This window comes from Argentina silus, assembly GCF_951799395.1.
Source record: "Argentina silus genome assembly, chromosome: 22".
NCBI lineage: Eukaryota > Metazoa > Chordata > Actinopteri > Argentiniformes > Argentinidae > Argentina > Argentina silus.
This window is the reverse complement of record NC_139676.1, coordinates 2883245-2903244: the sequence shown is the minus strand read 5'-3', so window position 1 is coordinate 2903244 and position 20000 is coordinate 2883245. Positions and strand designations below refer to the sequence as shown.

The following is a 20000-nucleotide window of genomic DNA, read 5'->3' as shown; positions in this document are numbered from 1 at the left end:
ATGGCTGTCGATGAGACCCAACATGGCTGTCGATGAGACCCAACATGGCTGTCGATGAGACCCAACATGGCTGTCGATGAGACCCAACATGGCGGTCTATGAGACCCAAGATGGCTGTCTATGAGACCCAACATGGCGGTCTATGGTGAAATAGCCCAGAGGTTGTGTTTCTGAAGTGGCAGGAACGGTGATTGTATCTGTGTTTATGTTTCATCCCCCCCAGAGCCGAGGCCGTGTGCTCTGTGAGACCCCCTAGTTCCTGTGAACACGGCCAGGGTGACATGGCTTTGTTCCAACCTGACTTACTGCCATTATCTACTGCCTGGAAGAGACTGCTGACGGGAGATAGTTCAACGTTTTGCTATCCTGTGTGTGTGTGTGTGTGTGTGTATGTGTGTATAAAACTGGGCAGAGAAAGGTCAATCAGTTCCATGTCTCACACGAGAGAGAGAGAGAGAGAGAGAGAGAGAAGGAGAGAGAGGAAAGAGAGACAGAAACAGAGAGAGAGAGAGGAGAGAGAGAGAGAGAGAGAGAGAGAGAGAGAGAGACAGAGAGAGAGAGAGAGAGACAGAGAGAGACAGAGAGAGACAGAGAGAGAGAGAGAAGGAGAGAGAGGAAAGAGAGACAGAGACAGAGACAGAGACAGAGACAGAGACAGAGACAGAGACAGAAACAGAGAGAGAGAGAGAGGTAAACTGGGTTACAGTTAATGAGAGCCCAACATCACACCCCGATTCAGCCTTAATCACATTGAGACAGTATATTTATCCTGTTGGCATCAACCCACAGCTTCTCAAGCCAATCAACACATAACCAGGAACACACTTGACACACACAGGTTTATTTTCAAAAGTGTGTGGGCTCAATTAGGCTGGAACAACTTGTCTCCCCGTCGAATGCACACACACGCACACACTTATAGACACACACGCACACACATATAGACACACACGCATATAGACAAACAAACACATATATAGACACAGACAGACACACAGACACAGACACACACTCAGACACACACACACACACACACACACAGACACAGACACAGACACACACACAGCCAAGGAGGAAAGGGCTTACAGACTGCGGCTGTCTTATGCTAAGTGTGCAAGGCAGAGATACGTTTGTTAAGAATATACAGTCTTGAGCCACGCTCGTAAATCCATCGAGCCCTTTAGAAGAAACACACACACACACACACTTATCATGGCCGCTTGGCACAGAAAGGAAAAGGAAATGGTCATAAATTAAGAGAGCAGTTAGGTTTACATCCAGCCTGGTGGTGTACGTGGTGGGGTGGCGGCAGAGTGTGTGTGTGTTATAAAACTAACACACACACACAGATTGTTACTGTACATAGCAGAGTGGCATCAGTATGTATTGTGTCTGTCTGTCTGTCTGTGTGTGTGTGTCTGTGTGTGTGTGTGTGTGTGTGTGTGTGTGTGTGTGTGTGTGTGTGTCCCTCCCTCCATGTCTTGTAGAGCAGCCAGATGGTGGGTGGTGTTTGGTGATTAACTCAGGTTCTAACTCTGTGTTCATGAGACCCAGGAGAGACCAGCACACCCAACCAGCCAGCGAGAGAGAGAGAGAGGGGGTGGGTGGGGGGGAGGGGGTGGGTGGGGGGGGTGAGGGGGAGGAGGGGGGGAGAGATTCTAAAAGGAAGAGAGGAAAATGCATTCCTATGGATTAATGGTTATAATGACCACTGTGATGCATGGAAGGCTAAATCATGGAAGACGTGGGCATTGATGGCATATGGGGTGTGAGTGAGTGGGTGAGTGAGAGAGAGAGAGAGAGAGAGAGAGAGAGAGAGAGAGAGAAATAAAAAGAGAGGGGGGGAGAGAGAAAGAGAGCAACAGAGAGAGACAAAGAGAGAGAGAGAGAGAGCAACAAAGAGAGAGAGAGAGAGAGACAGAGCAAGAGAGAGAGAGGGAGAGAGAGAAAGAGAGAGCAACAAAGAGAGAGAGAGAGGGAGAGAGAGAGAGAGCAACAAAGAGAGAGAGAGAGAGAGAGGGAGAAAGAGAGAGAGAGACACACACAGAGAGAGAGAGAGAGCTCAGTTTGCCTCTGTCGTGTGAAGCCTATTCCAGAGTGGCCGACACAAGACCCACGTTGACGATGAAGCGGCCTCTCCCTGTGTCACCTTCCTGCCATTCCCCAACTGCTTGTCCCCTGCACCGTTTCCGTTTTCATTTAACTCATTTAGACAGACGCTTCTAACCTATTTAGCAGCTTACAATAAGTACATTTGTCTTCAGTAAGTGAATCAACGATACATCAGTCATCGTTAGTAAAACCTTGCTATCGGCTATAAGAAGTGCTATTGGCAGTCACAGTGCTTGAGAAAGGAAGAAAACTATATATATATATACACACATTCACCAAACACTTTATTAGGAACACTCTACTAATACTGGGTAGGGCCTCCCTTTGTTCTCAAAACAGCCTTAATTCTTCGTGGCATTGATTCCACAAGATGTTGGAAAACATTGCTTTGAGATTCTGGTCCATGATGACATGATTGCATCACACAATTCCTGCAGATTTTTCAGGTGCACTTTGAAGCTGTGAATCTCCCGTTCTACCACATCCCAAAGGTGTTCTATTGGATTCAGATCCGGTGACTGGGAAGGCCACTGAAGAACACTGAACTCATTGTCATGTTCATGAAACCAGTTTGACTTTTGCTTTGTGACATGGTGCATTATCATGCTGGAAGTAGCCATTAGAAGATGGGTAAATTGTAGCCATGAAGGAATGCACATGATCAGCAACAATACTCAAATAGGCTGTGGCATTCAAGCGATGATTGATTGGTATTAACAGGCCCGAAGTGTGCCAAGAAAACATTTCCCACACCATTCCACCACCTCCACCATGAGAAGGTGTACAGGCGTTCCTAATAAAGTGTTCATGTGTATATATATATTTTTTTTTATTTATTTGTTATTTTTACTGGTAAGGCACCAGAACTGAGCAGCAGGGACGTCAGAGAAAACAGGGTCAGGATAAAACAGAGGTTCTGGTATTGATTCTGGTTTTTCCTTCTGTCTCTCCTTCCCGGAGGTTCATGAATATATGTTTGTGCTTTCGGGTTGGAACTAAGAAAGAACTAAGAAATAAGACATGCCATGTGTGCTGGCCCGGCCCAGTCCAGTCTGGTGGTCCGAGAGGGAAGTGAAGACGTCCTCCAAGAGAGGGAGGGAGAGAGAGAGACAGCGAGAGGGAGAGGGAGAGGAGGAGAGAGAGAGAAAGAAAGAAAGAAAGAGAGAGGAAGGAAGAAAGAGAGAGCTTGCAAAATCTACTAAATGGGGCAATAAACCAAACTAAAGTGTTTCTCCATCATGTCTGGATCAGTGCACAGATCCACTTGGACACTGGGAAAATGTCATAACAAAGAACAGGGTATGGATGTCTTCTGTGAGACACACACACACACACACACACACACACACACACACACACACACACACACACACACACACACACACACACACACACACACACTATGTGTAATATCTTGGCCTGTACAAACACACACACATCTTGGCTTGTACACACACACACACACACCGTGGCATGACTATACAGCTGGCTAAGCTCAACTCTATTGTGTTTCCCAATCACAACGCCAGCGGAGCGAGGGAGGAAACTGGAGGCCCTCTCCCAATAAATCTACACAATTAACACTGGGAGAGGGAAAGAGGGAAAAGGGCTGTTTCATCACACACACACACAGTACACACACACACACACACACACACACACACACACACACACACACACACACACACACACAGGCACTCACAGACACATATACACACACACACACACACACACACACACACAGAGTGGAGGAGTCCCCGGAGCCCAATCCCTCCCTTCCTGAGAGGTCTGCTCAGCAGTTCCCTGGCCAGTAAAGGGATGCCCTCTCAGTGTCCTCTCCCTCTCTCTCATCTGATACACACACACACTCACACTCGAGACACACACACTCACACACACACTCACACTCGAGAGACACACACACACACACACACACACACTCGAGACACACACACACACACACACACACACACGAGACACACACACACGAGACACACACTCACACTCGAGACACACACGAGACACACACACTCACACTCGAGACACACACACACACAAGACACACACGAGACACACACTCACACACAAGACACACACACACACACACACGAGACACACACACACGAGACACACAAGACACACACAGGAGACACCCACACACACACACACACGAGACACACACACACACGAGACACACACACACACACTTCCTGATAGGACCATCTACTTAATGTATAATAATCGTCTGTAGGCATGTCTTTACCGTAAGCCACCAACCACACTGCAATAACACATCAGTTACTATACAGCTGCCAGGAGCCAATCAGATGGTCAGGATGACTGGGGACCCATAATCCATCTGGGAGAGCTCAATGGTGTTATTGATGGGTGTTGACACTGATGGAGCCTGACCCTGGTCGACAGGTCACACACACACAGTCAACAGGTCACACACACACACACACACACACACACACAGTCAACAGGTCACACACAGACACAGACACAGACACAGACACAGACACACACGGTCAACAGGTCACACACAGACACACACACACACACACACACACACACACACACACACACACACACACACACACACACACACACACACACACACACACACCAGGTCCGAGAGCTAGAACTGCTGGGGGTTGAAGTGTGCGTGTGTCAGGATTTAATGTAATTGCAGGCTTGGGGAATCGTAGCGGAGGACTGACACGAGAGGCTAATGAGAAGTTATGTTTGTGCCGATGGCTTCAGAAACAGGACACCATTTCACAGCCAGTCCTTCTCCCTGGGCTTTCATTACCGAGGCCGCCGAGGATTCCAACTTATTCCACTTCAAACGAGACTAAATCAGCCTTGTGACAGGCTACGGTAAAAAAAAATTAAAAATTAAAAAGAAAGTTCTATTCTTAAAAAGTAAATTCTTAAATGATGATCGAATGAAGTAAGTATTAGGTTATGGAGCCGGGGCCCTGAGAGAGAGCGGGTTTTGGACTGTTCTGACGGGCCAGAGTGCTGCCCGGTGCAGATTGCGGTCATTTTGTTCTGGTTCTGTGAAACCAGAGAGGTGAGGCCGGTTTGGAGCTCGTAGTTCAGCACTGCTAGCTGATTCCCTCGGAAACTGGAAAAGGAGATAGGACAGCAATTTATCTCTCTGTCAACTATGTGAAGCTGGGGTGTGTGTGTGTGTGTGCGTGTGTGTCTCTGTGTGGAACTGTGTGTGTGCAACTGTGTGTGTGTGTGTGTGTGTGTGTTAGTGTGTGTATGCAACAGTGTGTGTGTGTGTGTGTGTGCAACAGTGTGTGTGTGTGTGTCTGTGTGCAACTGTGTGTGTGTCTATGTGCAACTGTGTGTGTGTGTCTGTGTGTGTGTGTGTGTCTGTGTGTCTGTCTGTGTTCAACTGTGTATGTCTGTGTCTCTGTGTGCAACTGTGTGTGTGTGTGTGTGTGTGTGTGTGTGTATCCAAGCTCTCAGGGTTCTCCTGCATCTCTTTGATAGGAGAGGGTGAGGAGTGTTTGGTGGGTCTGGTCTTTCAGCACCATGAAGCCCCAGAGCCCCAGAGCCCCAGAGCCCCAGAGCCCCAGAGCCCCAGAGCCCCAGAGCCCGGCCTCTCAGCCTCATTAAACCCCACGGAGCACGGCCACAATCAAACTGTCAAATCAGAGCCACGTCCCTGGGATTCATTACAAATCATGAAGATGGATACGCACACATGCGCACACGCGCGCACACACACACACACACACACACACAGACACAGACACAGACACAGACACAGACACGCGTGCACATACATACGCGCACACACACACATACATACGCGCACACACATGCACACACACACACACACACACACACACACACACACACATTCTGAGAGAGATCAGAGAGAGAGAGAGACTCCCTGGTGACTCCAGCACATATGGTGATAACATAACACAGAGATGAGAATTACAGGACAGCAGGGTTGAAGTGTGTGTGTGCCTGTGTGTGTGTGTGTGTGTGTGTGTGTGTGTGTGTGTGTGTGTGTGTGTGTGTATGCATGCCTGTGTGTGTGTGTGCATGTGCGTGACTGTTTGCGTATGCCTGTGTGTGTGCATGTGCATGTGTGGCTGTGTGCGTATGCCTGTGCGTGTGTGTGTGTATGCATGCCTGTGTGTGTGTGCATGTGCGTGGCTGTGTGCGTATGCCTGTGTGTGTGCATGTGCATGTGTGGCTGTGTGCGTATGCCTGTGTGTGTGCATGTGCGTGACTGTGTGCGTATGCCTGTGTGTGTGCATGTGTGGCTGTGTGCGTATGCCTGTGTGTGTGTGTGTGTGTGCCTGTGCGCGCGCTCATCTGCTGCTACAGTACAGTAGGTGTCTGATAGCGTTCCTCCTTCCGTTCCACGCATTCCAATGAGCCCCGTCCTCCGATGTCTACCTCCCCCAGCCTCCCCTAAGCATATGACCCCGGTGAAATCTGCCTCTCTCTCTCTCTCTCTCTGTTCTAAAGTTCCGTCACGAAAACACAGATAATGTCCGTCTCTCGGATAGTTCCTCGAACCCAAAATGCCATGAACTTATTAAAGTCGGGAGGCGAGCGGGAAATGCCAAAAACAAAACTTCCCAGGTACAGCAGTTTCTATCAAGAGAGAGAACTTTGGAGAAGGTCAGCGCGGGGCGCGCGCAGCGAGAGAGAACGGCAAACACTCGGAACGCGATACGCTCTCCGTCTGATTGGTAGTTAAAGTGTTTCTCTCTCTCTCTCTCTCTCTCTCTGGAAAGTTCTAGAAGAGGGGAGACAGGCAGGCTAAAACCTTGGCCCGGGGCCTGGAGAATGACTTACCTGCACGGTCCAAACAGATCGCAGGCCGGCACGGAGGACAGGCGCGGGCCAACGGACAGGAGCGGAGGAGAAGAAAAGAGAGAGAGAGAGAGAGCAGAGGTTAGTCCAGTGGGCAAACAGACACACACGCGCAAACAGACACACACATGCACGCACACACGCAAACACACACACGCAAACAGACACACACGCACGCACACTTAGACGCAAAAACACACACACACACACACACCACACACACACACACACACACACCACACACACACACACACACATCTTGTCAGGGTTATATGACTGTCCTTCTAGGAGACTGTCCTTCATGGAATGCAACATTGAAGCATTGTTCCAGTCCGTCACTGATAGTCCTGTCTGTCTGTCTGTATCCATCTGTCTGTCTGTCTATGTCTGTCTGTCTGTCTGTGCCTGGTGGACAAAGATGTGGAAAACAACATGAAGAAAGACAGCCAACACTCCACCAGGGGAGGCTGGTGGGGGCTGAAATCGTAGGACGGGCTCATTGTAATGCATGGAATGGAATGAGGAAAGGTATCAAACACACATGTTCATAGCTAATTGGAGTGTAATTATCAAATCTGGATGTGATGACTTTGGAAGTGTGTGGGGGGGGGGGGGGTACATTCAAGAGTCTCTAGACAGACATCTAGACATCTACAAAACACCCCTATAAAGCGGTTGGGCCGCCCCGGGGCTGTACACGTTAAGTGGAAAAGCTAACCAAACTCCATTACCACATGAAAAAAAGGGGGGGACGGGGGACGGACGGACGATGGAATTCCCCCCCCTCCTCCTCCCCTGGTTTCCTCCTCCTTCTCCCTCCCTCCTCCCCTTGTTTCCTCTCCTTCTCCCCCTCCTCCTCCCTCCTCCTCCCCTTGTTTCCTCTCCTTCTCCCCCTCCTCCTCCTTCTCCCTCTCTCCCTCCTCCTCCTCCCTCTCTCCCTCCTCCTCCTCCCCTTGTTTCCTCTCCCTCTCCTCCTTCTCCCCCCCCCCCTCCACCCCCTCCACCCCCTCCCCCTCCCACAGAGACATGTTTATTAAGAGGAAACTGATACTTCATTGGGTGTCGGGGGAGTGGAGGTGTTCTGTGCTCACAGGGCAGCCTTTGTACAGGGATAAGCACTTTTCTACCATAGCAGCGCAGACAGCAGAAACACTAAACGCGAGGAAACACATTGTCCAGAGGAAAGGTCTCCGAGTGTGTGTGTGTGTGTGTGTGTGTGTGTTTGTATCTGTGTGAGTGTGTGTGTGTGTGTGTGTGTGTGTGTTTGTATCTGTGTGAGTGTGAGTGTGTGTGAGTGTGAGTGTGTGTGTGTGAGAGAGAGAGCTCTGTGAAAAAAAAAGAAACAAACTAGGTAATTTGCTGTGTTCACATAAAAGCACAAAAGATTGTGTGTGCTGCGTGCGTGCGTGTGTGTGCTGCGTGCGTGCGTGCGTGCGTGTGTGTGTGTGGGGAACGCTGTAGAGAGGCTCCAACCACCGTGAAGGCCGCTCACGCCGCATTCAGAAGTAAACATGCCAAGCGTATGCATGGCCGAGATGTGCCTCACAATACATATTCAAAAGACATTGTTCAGGACCAAAAAATGCAATTACATGCGTGTTTCACACTCCGTAGGTCGTAAAGCGTGGTAGATAAGTCTGTCAGAGTAAGCCATCACAATTGTCATACACCTCCCCGTATATTTACTGGGCAGGGGATTCAGTACATTTCACAGTCTGACTCAGAACACGTGACCAGAACAAACTCAACCGTGTGTGTGTGTGTGTGTGTGTGCGTGCGTGTGTGTGTGTGTGTCTCTGCGTGCGTGCGTGTGTCTGTGTGTGTGTGCATGTGCGTGTGTGTGTCTCTGCGTGCGTGTGTCTGTGTGTGTGTGCATGTGCGTGTGTGTGTCTCTGCGTGCGTGTGTGAGTGTGTGTGTCTCTGCGTGTGTGTGTGTGTGTGCATGTGCGTGTGTGTGTCTCTGCGTGCGTGTGTGTGTGTGTGTGTGTGCGTGCGTGTCTCTGCTTGTGTGTGTTTTGTCATCCCCCCTATACACATAAATAACTCCCAGACTGTCTCCTGATGAGAGCTCCAGAGCCAGAAGCTCTCCTGACTGGAGCAGACGGGACAGACAACCAGTCTTTCTGCAGCAGCCCAGGGAGGGACCCTACGGAGGGACCCTAAGGAGCCATATCACCTCAGATCCCATGACCCACTTAGCGGGCCTGAGAATCAGCTGGCCCTGCACTGTGACTGCTTCAAAGAACGACATTCTTTTTTTTTTTCTGTTTTTGATAGAAAATGGCTTTAGAGACATAACCCGTCTGTCTGTCTGTCTGTCTGTCTGTCTGTCTGTCTGTTCAGATGATGAGAGTTGGGTGAAGAGAGTGCCAGTGGGATTGGCTGTGTGAGGGGGCGGGTCTGTCTCCACCCAACCTATCAGAGACAGTGTTACAGGCAGACAGACAGACAGACAGACAGACAGACAGACAGACAACAGTCTAGATAGATAGTCAGAGAGACGGGCAGACAGAGACAGTCGGACAGAGAGTGAGAGAGACAGGCAGACAGACAGGCAGACAGAGAGACAGACAACAGTCAGAGAGACAGGCAGACAGAGAGAGTCGGACAAAGAGTCAGAGACACAGAAACAGACAGACACACAGAAACAGACAGACAGAGACACAGACAGACAGACCGTCCGTCCGTCCGTCCGTCCGTCCGTCCTCTAGTCTGCTGCTGCTCTCCGTGCCTCAGTTCAAAGGCGTCTGTCAGCCGGGCTTTGATGTTATTCGAGGACAGACAACAACTTCTCCCGCTCCGCTCCGCGTCTCGCAGCAGTTAATCCTGTGTGAGCCGGCTGGACCAGATTTCAAATGCTAAATAACTGCATCATTTCTGAGCCAATTACTCTGACAGGCAGGGAGGAGAGAGGGGAGAGAGGGGAGGAGGGAGAGGGGAGAGAGGGGAGGAGGAGAGGACATTGACAAATGCTACCTGCCTGGGACACCCAATTTACCCATCATGCTCTCCTCCCCTCCTCTCCTCTCCCCTCCTCTCCTCTCCCGTCCTCTCCCCCTCGTCTCATCCCGTACTCCCCTCCCCTCCTTCGCGCCTCCTCTCCACCTCTTCCCCCACCATCCGTTAGGCTCCTCTCCATCCCTCTTCTTCACTCCTCCACCTCTCCTCTCCTCTCCTCAGCAGATGTGACACTAAGCCTGTTCTGACATTCACATCCCCAATTTACCCAGCATGCTCTCCTCTCCTCTCCCCTCAACTCCTCTCTTCGCCACCCCTCCCTCCTCCCCTCTACCTCCCCCCTCCTCTCCTCACCCGTCTTCCTCCCACCCCCCACCTCCCCCCTCCTCTCCTCACCCGTCTTCCTCCCCTCCTCTCTAACCCCCCCCCCCCCCCCCCCTCTCCAGCAAACATGACACTAAGCCTGTTCAGACATTGATATTCAAGACGTTGGAGGATTTTCATGTATTAGTGAGTAGAAGTCTCAGGTTTGGGAGTGCTTGGACAGGCTTCTGACAGCAACGGACAGAGAGCTGTTCCAGAGGAGATCTGACAGTGAAATCACACATCTAATGGGAGCCTCTTCTGTCAGACACACACTTAAGCTGACAGAGACCGGTCATTAGAGACCAGGGGAGGCCGGTGGAGGTAGAAATCGGAGGACGGGGCTCATTGTAAACACAGCTCCTCGTTCCGTTCCGCGCGTTACAATGCGAGCCCCGTCCTCCGATTTTTCTACCTCCGCCGGCCTCTAAGTGTTTCAGACGCAGTACGGCAATATGGGTCTCAGTGACCCGGATAGATATCGGTCCAGAATCCACAGAATCAAAATCAACCGAGTCAATGATTAATGGAGTGGATCCAGACTTCTTTACCAGAATATATATATATATATAGATATAGATATATACAGATATAGATACACAGTCAAACAAAAAGCTTGGAACGTCCTTCAATAACACAATTACAATGCTGTTATGTTGTTACACAATCATAGAAACTGGTTATTCAGTCTGACATCTCTCCACAGACGAGAACTCGCTGAAACACACAGAACGGCCTTTAGTTTGTCTCAAACGATCAGGATCGCAGGTTCGGCCCCCATTTAGGCTGAGAAACTGAGAAATATCTGCAAATCAAGTGTGGCACATTTTGGCCTTTCTCTGGATTTCTCTGGAATTCTCTGGCAACCACAATTGCTAGCTGTGAGACAGCTAGGGAGGAAGAGAGAGGAGGGGGGGGGGGGTTGGCACCTTGGCTCACTCTGCCCTAAGTGGGACTGACAAACGTACCCCTGACCAAACAGGGTGGGGTACACAGGATCCTTCTACACACACACACACACGCTAACACACACACACACACACACTCGTTGACCCCGTTGAAGTCCACAATGACACCGACAGTGTGAACTCTGCAGAAGAGAAGGCTGAAATCCCACACGAGCCGTTTGACAAACCAGCCGCCTCTTTCCAGAGAGGAGGGTGAGGTGCGTTGGTCTCCTCTAGCGGGCAGACCGAGAGTGGCGGCCACGCCAAGACAACCTCTCTCACGGCCCCCGGCACCGAGACACCACACTTCTGACCGACAGGGAACACAACCGAGTCCCACCCGCTAAAAAAACCCACCGGAACGACGGGCCTCATTGTGACGCGCGGAAAGGATTGACGCGTGTTCGAGACCGTTCCTCGCTCCTCCGATGTCTGCCTCCGCCGGCCTCCCCCCTGGTAGAAACGGTGCTCCGTTCGGGACGCGTCCGTTCGTCTGCGCCTCCGATCGTTATGTGCGTTGTCATTATCGTGAACATTAGCATCGAATCATCATTATCGTCAAGCCACACGGACCGTGACAACGAGATGTCCCTGAACGTCTGCTGTTGTGGAAATGAACGACCGTTTCTGTGACTGTTTCTGTGTGTGTGTTTGTGTGTGTTTGTGTGTGTGTGTGTGTGTGTGTGTGTGTGTGTGTGTGTGACTGTGTCTGTGAATCTCCAGAGCAGGCTGCACAGAGGCTAGCATCCCCTAACGTACTGTTTTGTTTCTTTAACATCATGTTTCTATAGCCTACCAGAATCATATCCATTCCCTCTCTTATTTCTGATTAATTTCATCGCTCAATCCCATATCTAGAGGAAGAGGTAGCCTAGCCTAGCCTAGTCTAGCCTATACTCATTGACGTTGTCTGGCCTGGGGCTGTGTAGTGGGTTCCACTGCTAGCGGCTAACGCTACGCTAACCCTTCAGGTCCCCCCCTCCCCTTTTAATCACATGCTAATACCATACGAACAGCATGATTCATACGTGTACATTATGTTCCTAAATTGCTGACATTTCCATTTTGCAGAAGCACAGGTGAGGGGGTCAAGAACGTGGGTGATAATGAGGACAGGTTAGGTTCACACACACACACACACACACACACACACACACACCTCATTAAACACAGTCTCTGTTATGACAACCACCCTCATTAAGAAGTGCTGACGTGGGGAGGGACACACACACAGGGACACACACACACACACACACACACAGGGGTGAGGGTTAGAGTGTAGACTCCTAGGGACTGGGGGTGGAAGAGGGTGGTGGGGCTGGTAATAAACAACAATCTCTTGTATATCACCACCTCTGTGTTACGGGGGGGGGGGGGGGGGGGGGGTAATGCCAGGGGAGGCTGGCGGAGGTAGAAATCAGAGGACGGGGCTTGTAATGCATGGAACGGAATCCAACACGCGTCCTCCGATTTCTACCTCCACCAGCCTCCCCTAGCTAAGACATACTGGTAATACATACCATGTAGCTGAGATGGAGTAGATTACAATGTGTGTGTCTCTGTGTGTGTGTGTCTCTGTGTGTGTGTGTGTGTGTGTGTATCCATCTCTTGTTGGAGATTCCTGTTTAGGATGTGGTAACACAATCAGGGGGCTGAGGCTCATGTGTTTGGCTGATGTTCAATAATCTGTTTGTTAGGATTATAAGTTCTTCCGTGCGGGGACACACACACACACACAATGCATACACTCACACACACACTTCCCTCCGGATAGGCTAGGAGAGCCAAGCGCCAGGGAGACTGGCATACACTGATTACAGCTAATGGTTTTAACATGGGGAGACTCCACAGGGCATGACACACACACACACACACACACACACACACACACACACACACACACACACACACACACACACACACACACACACACACACACCAGCCCTAATAACCCAACCACTGTTCTACTGCATAGGACAGATAAGATCAGTGTGTGTGTGTGTGTGTGTGTGTGTGTGTGTGTGTGTATCCATCTCTCAAGCTATAACACCATGCATTAGCACCTCTCAGGGAGGGAGGGAGGGAGGGAGAGAGGGAGGGAATTACGGGAACATCCCGACTGACCCCGCCCGTCCTACCACCCCTCCGGCCGATCAAACTAATCGAGTTTGAATCCCGAAACTTTATTTCTCGGACGAGGACACGTGGACACTCCGCACGGCTGAGGTCGGTTTCCCCAAGCCGATACGGCCTCACCTCTCCGTCTGATCTGGCAACCGGCTGTCAGCCTGCCCTCTGTCCACCCGGACATCCACCCGGGAAAAGGAAGTCTTTCTTCTCTTTATCTGAAGAGCCAAGGGGTGAGGTGGGGTGTGTGTGTGTGTGTGGGGAGGGGGGGGGGGGGGGGGGGGGGGCATACATAGCCAGACCAACAGGTTTCCTGAGCCTGGTGGAAACTCCTTGTCCGTTCCTTAAGACTTCTCTCCCCCTCTCCCCCTCTCCCTCTCTCCCCCCCTCCTCCTCCTCATTAAAACCAGAGTGGAAGGAACCGCCATTTCGCCGAGAGTGACACTTCTGAGACTCTCTGCCTCTGTCACGTCGGCTGACGTCCTGTTTACCGGCGAGCGTCCGCTTCCTGTCCCGCTTCCCTGTCCGCTTCCTGTCCGTTCGGAGGTGTCGGCGCTCTCTGAAGGCGCTGGGCGGGAGAAAGCAGGAAGTCATCTCCGCGGGGAAGGGCACCGACGCCCCGAGACCAACAACACTACTGCTACTGTCTGGACCCCGCAGAACACTCAACAATGCACCAGCTACCACTCAAACACACACACTCACACACACCCACACTTTCTTTCTCTCTCACACACGCAGTGTCTCACACACACACACTCACTCTCTCACACACGCAGTGTCTCTCACACACACACACACACACTTTCTTTCTCTCTCACACACGCAGTGTCTCACACACACACACACACACATACTCGTCTCTATGTCTCTTTCTCTCACACACACACAGTGTCTCACGTGTGTGTGTGTCTGTGTGTGTGTGTGTCTCTCTCTCTGTGTGTCTCTCTTTGTGTGTCTATCTCTCTGTGACACACACACACACACACACACACACACACACACAAAAAACATTCTCTCACATGAAAAACACGCAGGCAGGTGCACCATTTCCATTCCCATTTCCATTTCTTTACATTTAGCAGACGCCTTTATCCAAAGCGACTTACAACAAATACATTTGTCCACCACACCACACCACAGCACAGCATGCACCACAGCATAACAATGGCTCCTCCACCATTCTCCACACAGCGCCCTCATGAATACAGGATGATGTAAGCCTGTAGAGGTTTGGAGACCGTACTCTCCCGCCCCCAGGTGAGAGAGTCCTGCTCTCCGTCCCGGTGATAACACCACAGTGCCCCCTGCTGGAGGAAGGAGGATATGGACTGTCGGGAAAAAAAAACTGCCTTTCCATCAACCATGAGGTTGAGAGGGAAGAAAATCAAGTTGATCAAGAGTGACTTGGGCAAAGGGCACGGGCAACAGTCTCCCAATGTGTTCCCAGAGGTAGCTGGGGGCGATAAGCTGTTAAACTGTTTATTTTCGGGTGGAAATTAATTAACGACAAAGGTCGTTCTATTGTATCATCGACCGCTGATGTCAGATGAGAACAGGGATATGGGGGGGGGGGGGGGGCGTTAACACAGACGTGTACAGAGAGGAGACAGACCACCCAGTCGGGCTGTGTGTGTGTGTATGTCACTGTGTGTGTGTCACAGTGTGTGTGTGTGTGTGTGAACCTGCCACAGTGACGGTGTGACAGTGTGCCAAGCACCACATCCTGATTCCTGACAGCAGCATTTGCCATTCCCATAGCCCACAGCTGGCTGGTGACTCACTGTGGGAAACCTGTTGGGGGTGTGTGTGTGTCTGTGTGTGTGTGTGTGTGTGTGTGTTGTGCCTGTGCGTGTATTGTGCTTGTATGTGTGTGTCTGTCTGTGTGTGTGTGTGTGTATGTGTGTGTGTGTGTGTGTGTGTGTGTGTGTGTGTGTGTGTGTGTTGTGCCTGTGCGTGTGCGCGTGCGTGCGCGTGTGTTTCCGCAGACAAGACCTCTTCTCTGGGCAGGGGCGGCAGCCTCCAGGGATTAGCATGGAGGGTCCAGAGGTTGCTGCGTCATAAAAAATAAAAACAGGCCCGTAAAAGTTCTGGCCCGGGTCTGACAAAACAACGGAGCCAAAACCCAGGCTTGGTGGTTTCCTGTTTTATGAGGCGAGATGTCTTGAGCTGAAACACGGGCGGTTTGGAGCCCGGCCCATGAGAGAGTGAGAGAGAGAGAGAGAGCTATTCACCATAACAGATAATAGACTCCTTATTGTTGAGAGACTGTGTCACTCGCCAGTTTGACATCATCACAGAGCAGAGACGACATTGGAGAGACTCACTCCTCACATAAACTGGGAGAAAACTCGTCAAGGGATTGTCAGAGCTGGAAATCAGCTATTCTAAGCCAAGGGAGACCTCTGCTGGCCAAGGATAGGCACTGAGGAAGAACAACTGATCCTGAACATCCTAGTCTTGGAAATCTGATAGTGAACATTCTAGTCCTGAACATTCTTGTCCCGAACATTCTAGTCCCAAACATTCTAGCCGTGAACATTCTAGCCCTGAACATTGTCATAGTTAACATTCTAGTCCTGAACATTCTAGACCTGAACATTCCAACCCTGAACATTCGGTAGTGAGCATTCTAGTCCTGAAAATTCTAGCCCCGAATATTCTTGTCCTGAACACTCTAGGTCTGAACATTTGACTGCAGAGTCACTACCAATCTTCCGCCGTAGATTGAAGACCCATCTCTTCAGTCTACATCTTAACGGTCCCTCCTAAAGACCTCTTCACCTCCACTACCCCCCTGTACTAACCCTAACCCCAACCCTAGAGACCTCTTCACCCCCACTACCCCCCTGTACAAGTTTCTCTCCTGTTAATATTAAAAAAAAAATCCTTCTTCTAGCATTATGACTGTCTATGGCCCCTGGTCCGAGCATTGATTACTTTATCTTATGATGACTGATGGATAGATGATTCACTGACTTAAACAAATGTATTTGTTGTAAGTCGCTTCGGATAAAGGCGTCTGCTAAATTCCACAAATAAAAATAATTATAAAAAATGTAGAACATTCTAGTCCTGAACATACTAGCCCTCAACAACATTCTAGCCCTGAACATTCTGGAGACCGATTCCTTCAGCTGTGTGGGTGCCATGGGATAAGACTGAGCAGGTGTGGAAAGATGGGACACTCTCCAACCAAACAAAAGGCTGTTTACCTATGCTTCTGCCTGTGTCAGTGAGAGCTGACAGGTCACAACAAACAGGCTAACCCTACCGTTCATGTGTCAGCTACATCAGAGCCAGAACCACCCTGGGGGCGCAGAGCTGCCGTTGTTCCTGGGTAGTTGTGGTCTAGGCCCTCGCACACAACAGCACACCCCAGGCTCCCTCTAACAACACGGACGACGCCTGTGATGGGGTGGCAACCCCCTCCTATTCAGACAGGCTCTCCACGGTGCCAATAACAACTGTTATTATACATCATAAACACCAGCTTGACGTATCGATGGTTCCCTCGTTTTGAAAGAAATACGACCTTATCAGATGATAGGAATTAACCTCCAACCACTGTCTAATTGCTGTTGTGGCATGCCCCAATCAGTGAAAGGTAGATAAAAGTTAAAAAGTAATGGTGGCTTATGAAATTGTGGTAATACCCAGGGGGCAAAGCCATTATGTGTTCCGTGCTCCAATACACATTGCGTGAAAAGGATAAACCACACGTTTAAAAAGGCAACAAGAGATCCACATGGTTGGGGACTGACAGACCTGAAATCACTCATCTCAGTATGATTTATCTCACTGAAGGGTCGTAAAACAAAAAAACAAAAAAACAAAAAACAAAGAGGCAGGCTGCACTTATATACCTACACCACAGGGGGGCGGTGTTGTTCCTCTGAACTCTAGTCATGGGACCGTGTGTGTGTGTGTGTGTGTGTGTGTGTGCGCTGCCTGACTAGGGAGGCATTGCTAAACCAACAATTAGTCAATACGAAACCAACTGCCGAATAAAAATGTCTTCTTAGAGATTGGTCATGAATTAACTATATGCAAAATGGACAGCAGCCACATAGATTGAACCAGCCGGCCTCTCTCAGTCAGGATCATTCCACAGTGCCACTCAACACACAGGCTAGCCACAGACCAGGTTGGATTTGGCATAAAACAACCCAATTCAGGGAATACACCTGGACTAGATGAGAAGGCCTTTTTTGGGGGGGATTATTTCATTTCCCAAAAGTCCCAAAGTAGGACAAATACTCCGACTTTGCCAGGGAGGGAAGTGGGGAGGGAGGGAAGTGGGGAGGGAGGGAGGGAGGGAGGGAGGGAGGGAGGGTTTAATTGTTATTAACACCCCCTCTACATCTGTTGGAGCCTGTATAATCCTGACTCCCGGTGTTTTATCACACGTTGCTTCTGTCTGGAGCTGCCTGCTTTCACACCTCGAGAACAAAAGATACACCCCCTCACCCCCAGATAGCCCTGATACCACCCTGAACCCCACAGATACCACCCCCTCTGAACCCCACTGATACCACCCCCTCTGAACCACACTGATACACCCCCTCTGAACCACACTGATACACCCCCCCCCCCGCCGCCCCGAACCCCTCACTCCCACAGATACCACCCCCTCTGAACCACACTGATACCACCCCCTCTGAACCACACTGATACACCCCCCCCCCGCCGCCCCGAACCCCTCACTCCCACAGATACCACCCCCTCTGAACCACACTGATACACCCCCCCCCCAATCCCCCCCCCCCCCCCCGCCCCGACCCTCACTCCCACAGATACCTCCCAAAACCACCCAGATACCCCCCCCCCCCAAAATACCCCACAGATACCACCACCCTGATCCGGACCTTCGCCAGCACGCCCACAGGCTCGCATCGTTTTCGAGCAAATGGGAGACACTTAAAGAGAGCCAAATGGGGCGAATCATCTGGTTACCCATCCAGTCTCCCCGACGGCGCCCCATAAACCCACAAGGGACTGAGCGGGCCGGGAAGCCTGCATGGTTAGCTCTGGATGCCAGCCGTGAAAGAGAACAGCGCTACTGCTATTCAAGTAACGGCACACAGACATCATAATTCATCCCTCCGTTGTTTATGCTAAGCAGCAAGAGTATTCTAGCTCCACTTCCACAGGGAATGACCCTGATGGTGAATGAGATCATGGAGCCAGTCGTCATGCACGCACACACACACACACACGAGCGCACATACACACACACACACACACACACACACACACACACACCCCCTATAAGGCTGGCTACAGTATCATCGTTATTATAATGAGAACTCTGGTCATTGAGGCATGACTGAGCAGGACGGGAGCCAAATACCCCATCTCAGCCTCACCACAGAGAAGATCAAAGACTGAGGACTCACACACACACACACGCGCGCACGTAGTCTCACACACACATGTAGTCACATACACACACACACACATGCAGTCAGTCAGTCTCACACACACACACCAACCTACACACACACACACACACGCATGACTAACCATGACTCAGGTTAATAATGTGGGTGAGAGTGTGTGAGTCCTCTTAAATGCTACTTAAAAAAGGGGGGATGTTTTTCCAGCGAGTCTAACACTAACATCATCTCGACCCATTACAATGCTCTACTTCTAGCGCCATGGAAACCAAGGCCAACAAGGGACACTGTCACAGAGCGTTAACCAATGAGCAGCTGAGCGCCGACGACACGGGGGAACTCCCATAAGGCTAGCATTCATTAGCTCGGTGTGACTACTCCCTCTGTCTGGGGACCACAACTAGCGGGCTCCTACAACACAAGGTGTATTCAGTCCTCCCTTCAGTGAAGGAAACGCTCTCAAACAACACTTACACTCTTCTCACGATTTAGGCATACGCGCACGTACATACGTAATATGAACATATAGTCATTTTCTTTCATTGACAAAGGCGACGGGGTGCAAATATATCAAGTGCCCGAAAGACAAAGTGACATCTTGTTAACATGGCACTCCACACAATTAACCATCATGAATGTAAATCGTCCCTTTGCTTTCAAGGTAGCTTGAAGCAACAACGGCACGTGTTGAAAGGCCACTTGTGCTGCGTGCGTTTTAACACGGGGCAGAAGGATATTCCTGTGTGACTGTGTGATGGTTGTACGGTGGTTGGTTGATGGTTATGTGGTGGTTGTGTGGTGGTTGTGTGGTGGTTGTGTGATGGTTGTGTGGTGGTTGTGTGGTGGTTGTGTGGTGGTTGTGTGATGGTTGTGTGGTGGTTGTGTGATGGTTGTGTGGTGGTTGTGTGATGGTTGTGCGGTGGTTGTGTGCAGTGGTTGTGTGATGGTTGTGTGAATGGTGATAGAGCACTAGAAGGATATAACGGTGTATAGTAAGAGTAAGAAGGGTGTATGTATGGTGACAGAGCCGCTGTCTGTCACTACTAGGACTCTCTTGTGTATGGGGTGAGTCATGTGTACAGCTTGACTGGCCTCTCGCACATCCCAAAGATGCTGCCAGCAGAGTTCCACATACCACCCTCCCTCCCCTCTCTCTCCCTCCCCTTCATCTCTCCATCTCTCTCTCTCCTTCAGTGATACCACGCAGCCAGCAGAGTTCCACATACCACCCTCCCTC

The 20000-nt window shown here is 50.5% G+C and overlaps 1 protein-coding gene across 1 annotated transcript in view; it reads right to left on the bottom strand.

Annotated features, from left to right (window-relative positions):
- The window catches only part of LOC310822008 (partitioning defective 3 homolog), a gene marked incomplete at its 5' end in the record, with an annotated part of 44686 nt that extends 30728 nt beyond the window's left edge, over window positions 1-13958 (bottom strand). The window contains one exon of the mRNA XM_083694297.1: window positions 13845-13958. Coding sequence (XP_083550423.1) covers window positions 13845-13958 — 114 coding nt within the window. The remainder of the gene's footprint in view (window positions 1-13844) is intronic.
- Between the last annotated feature and the right edge of the window lie 6042 nt (window positions 13959-20000).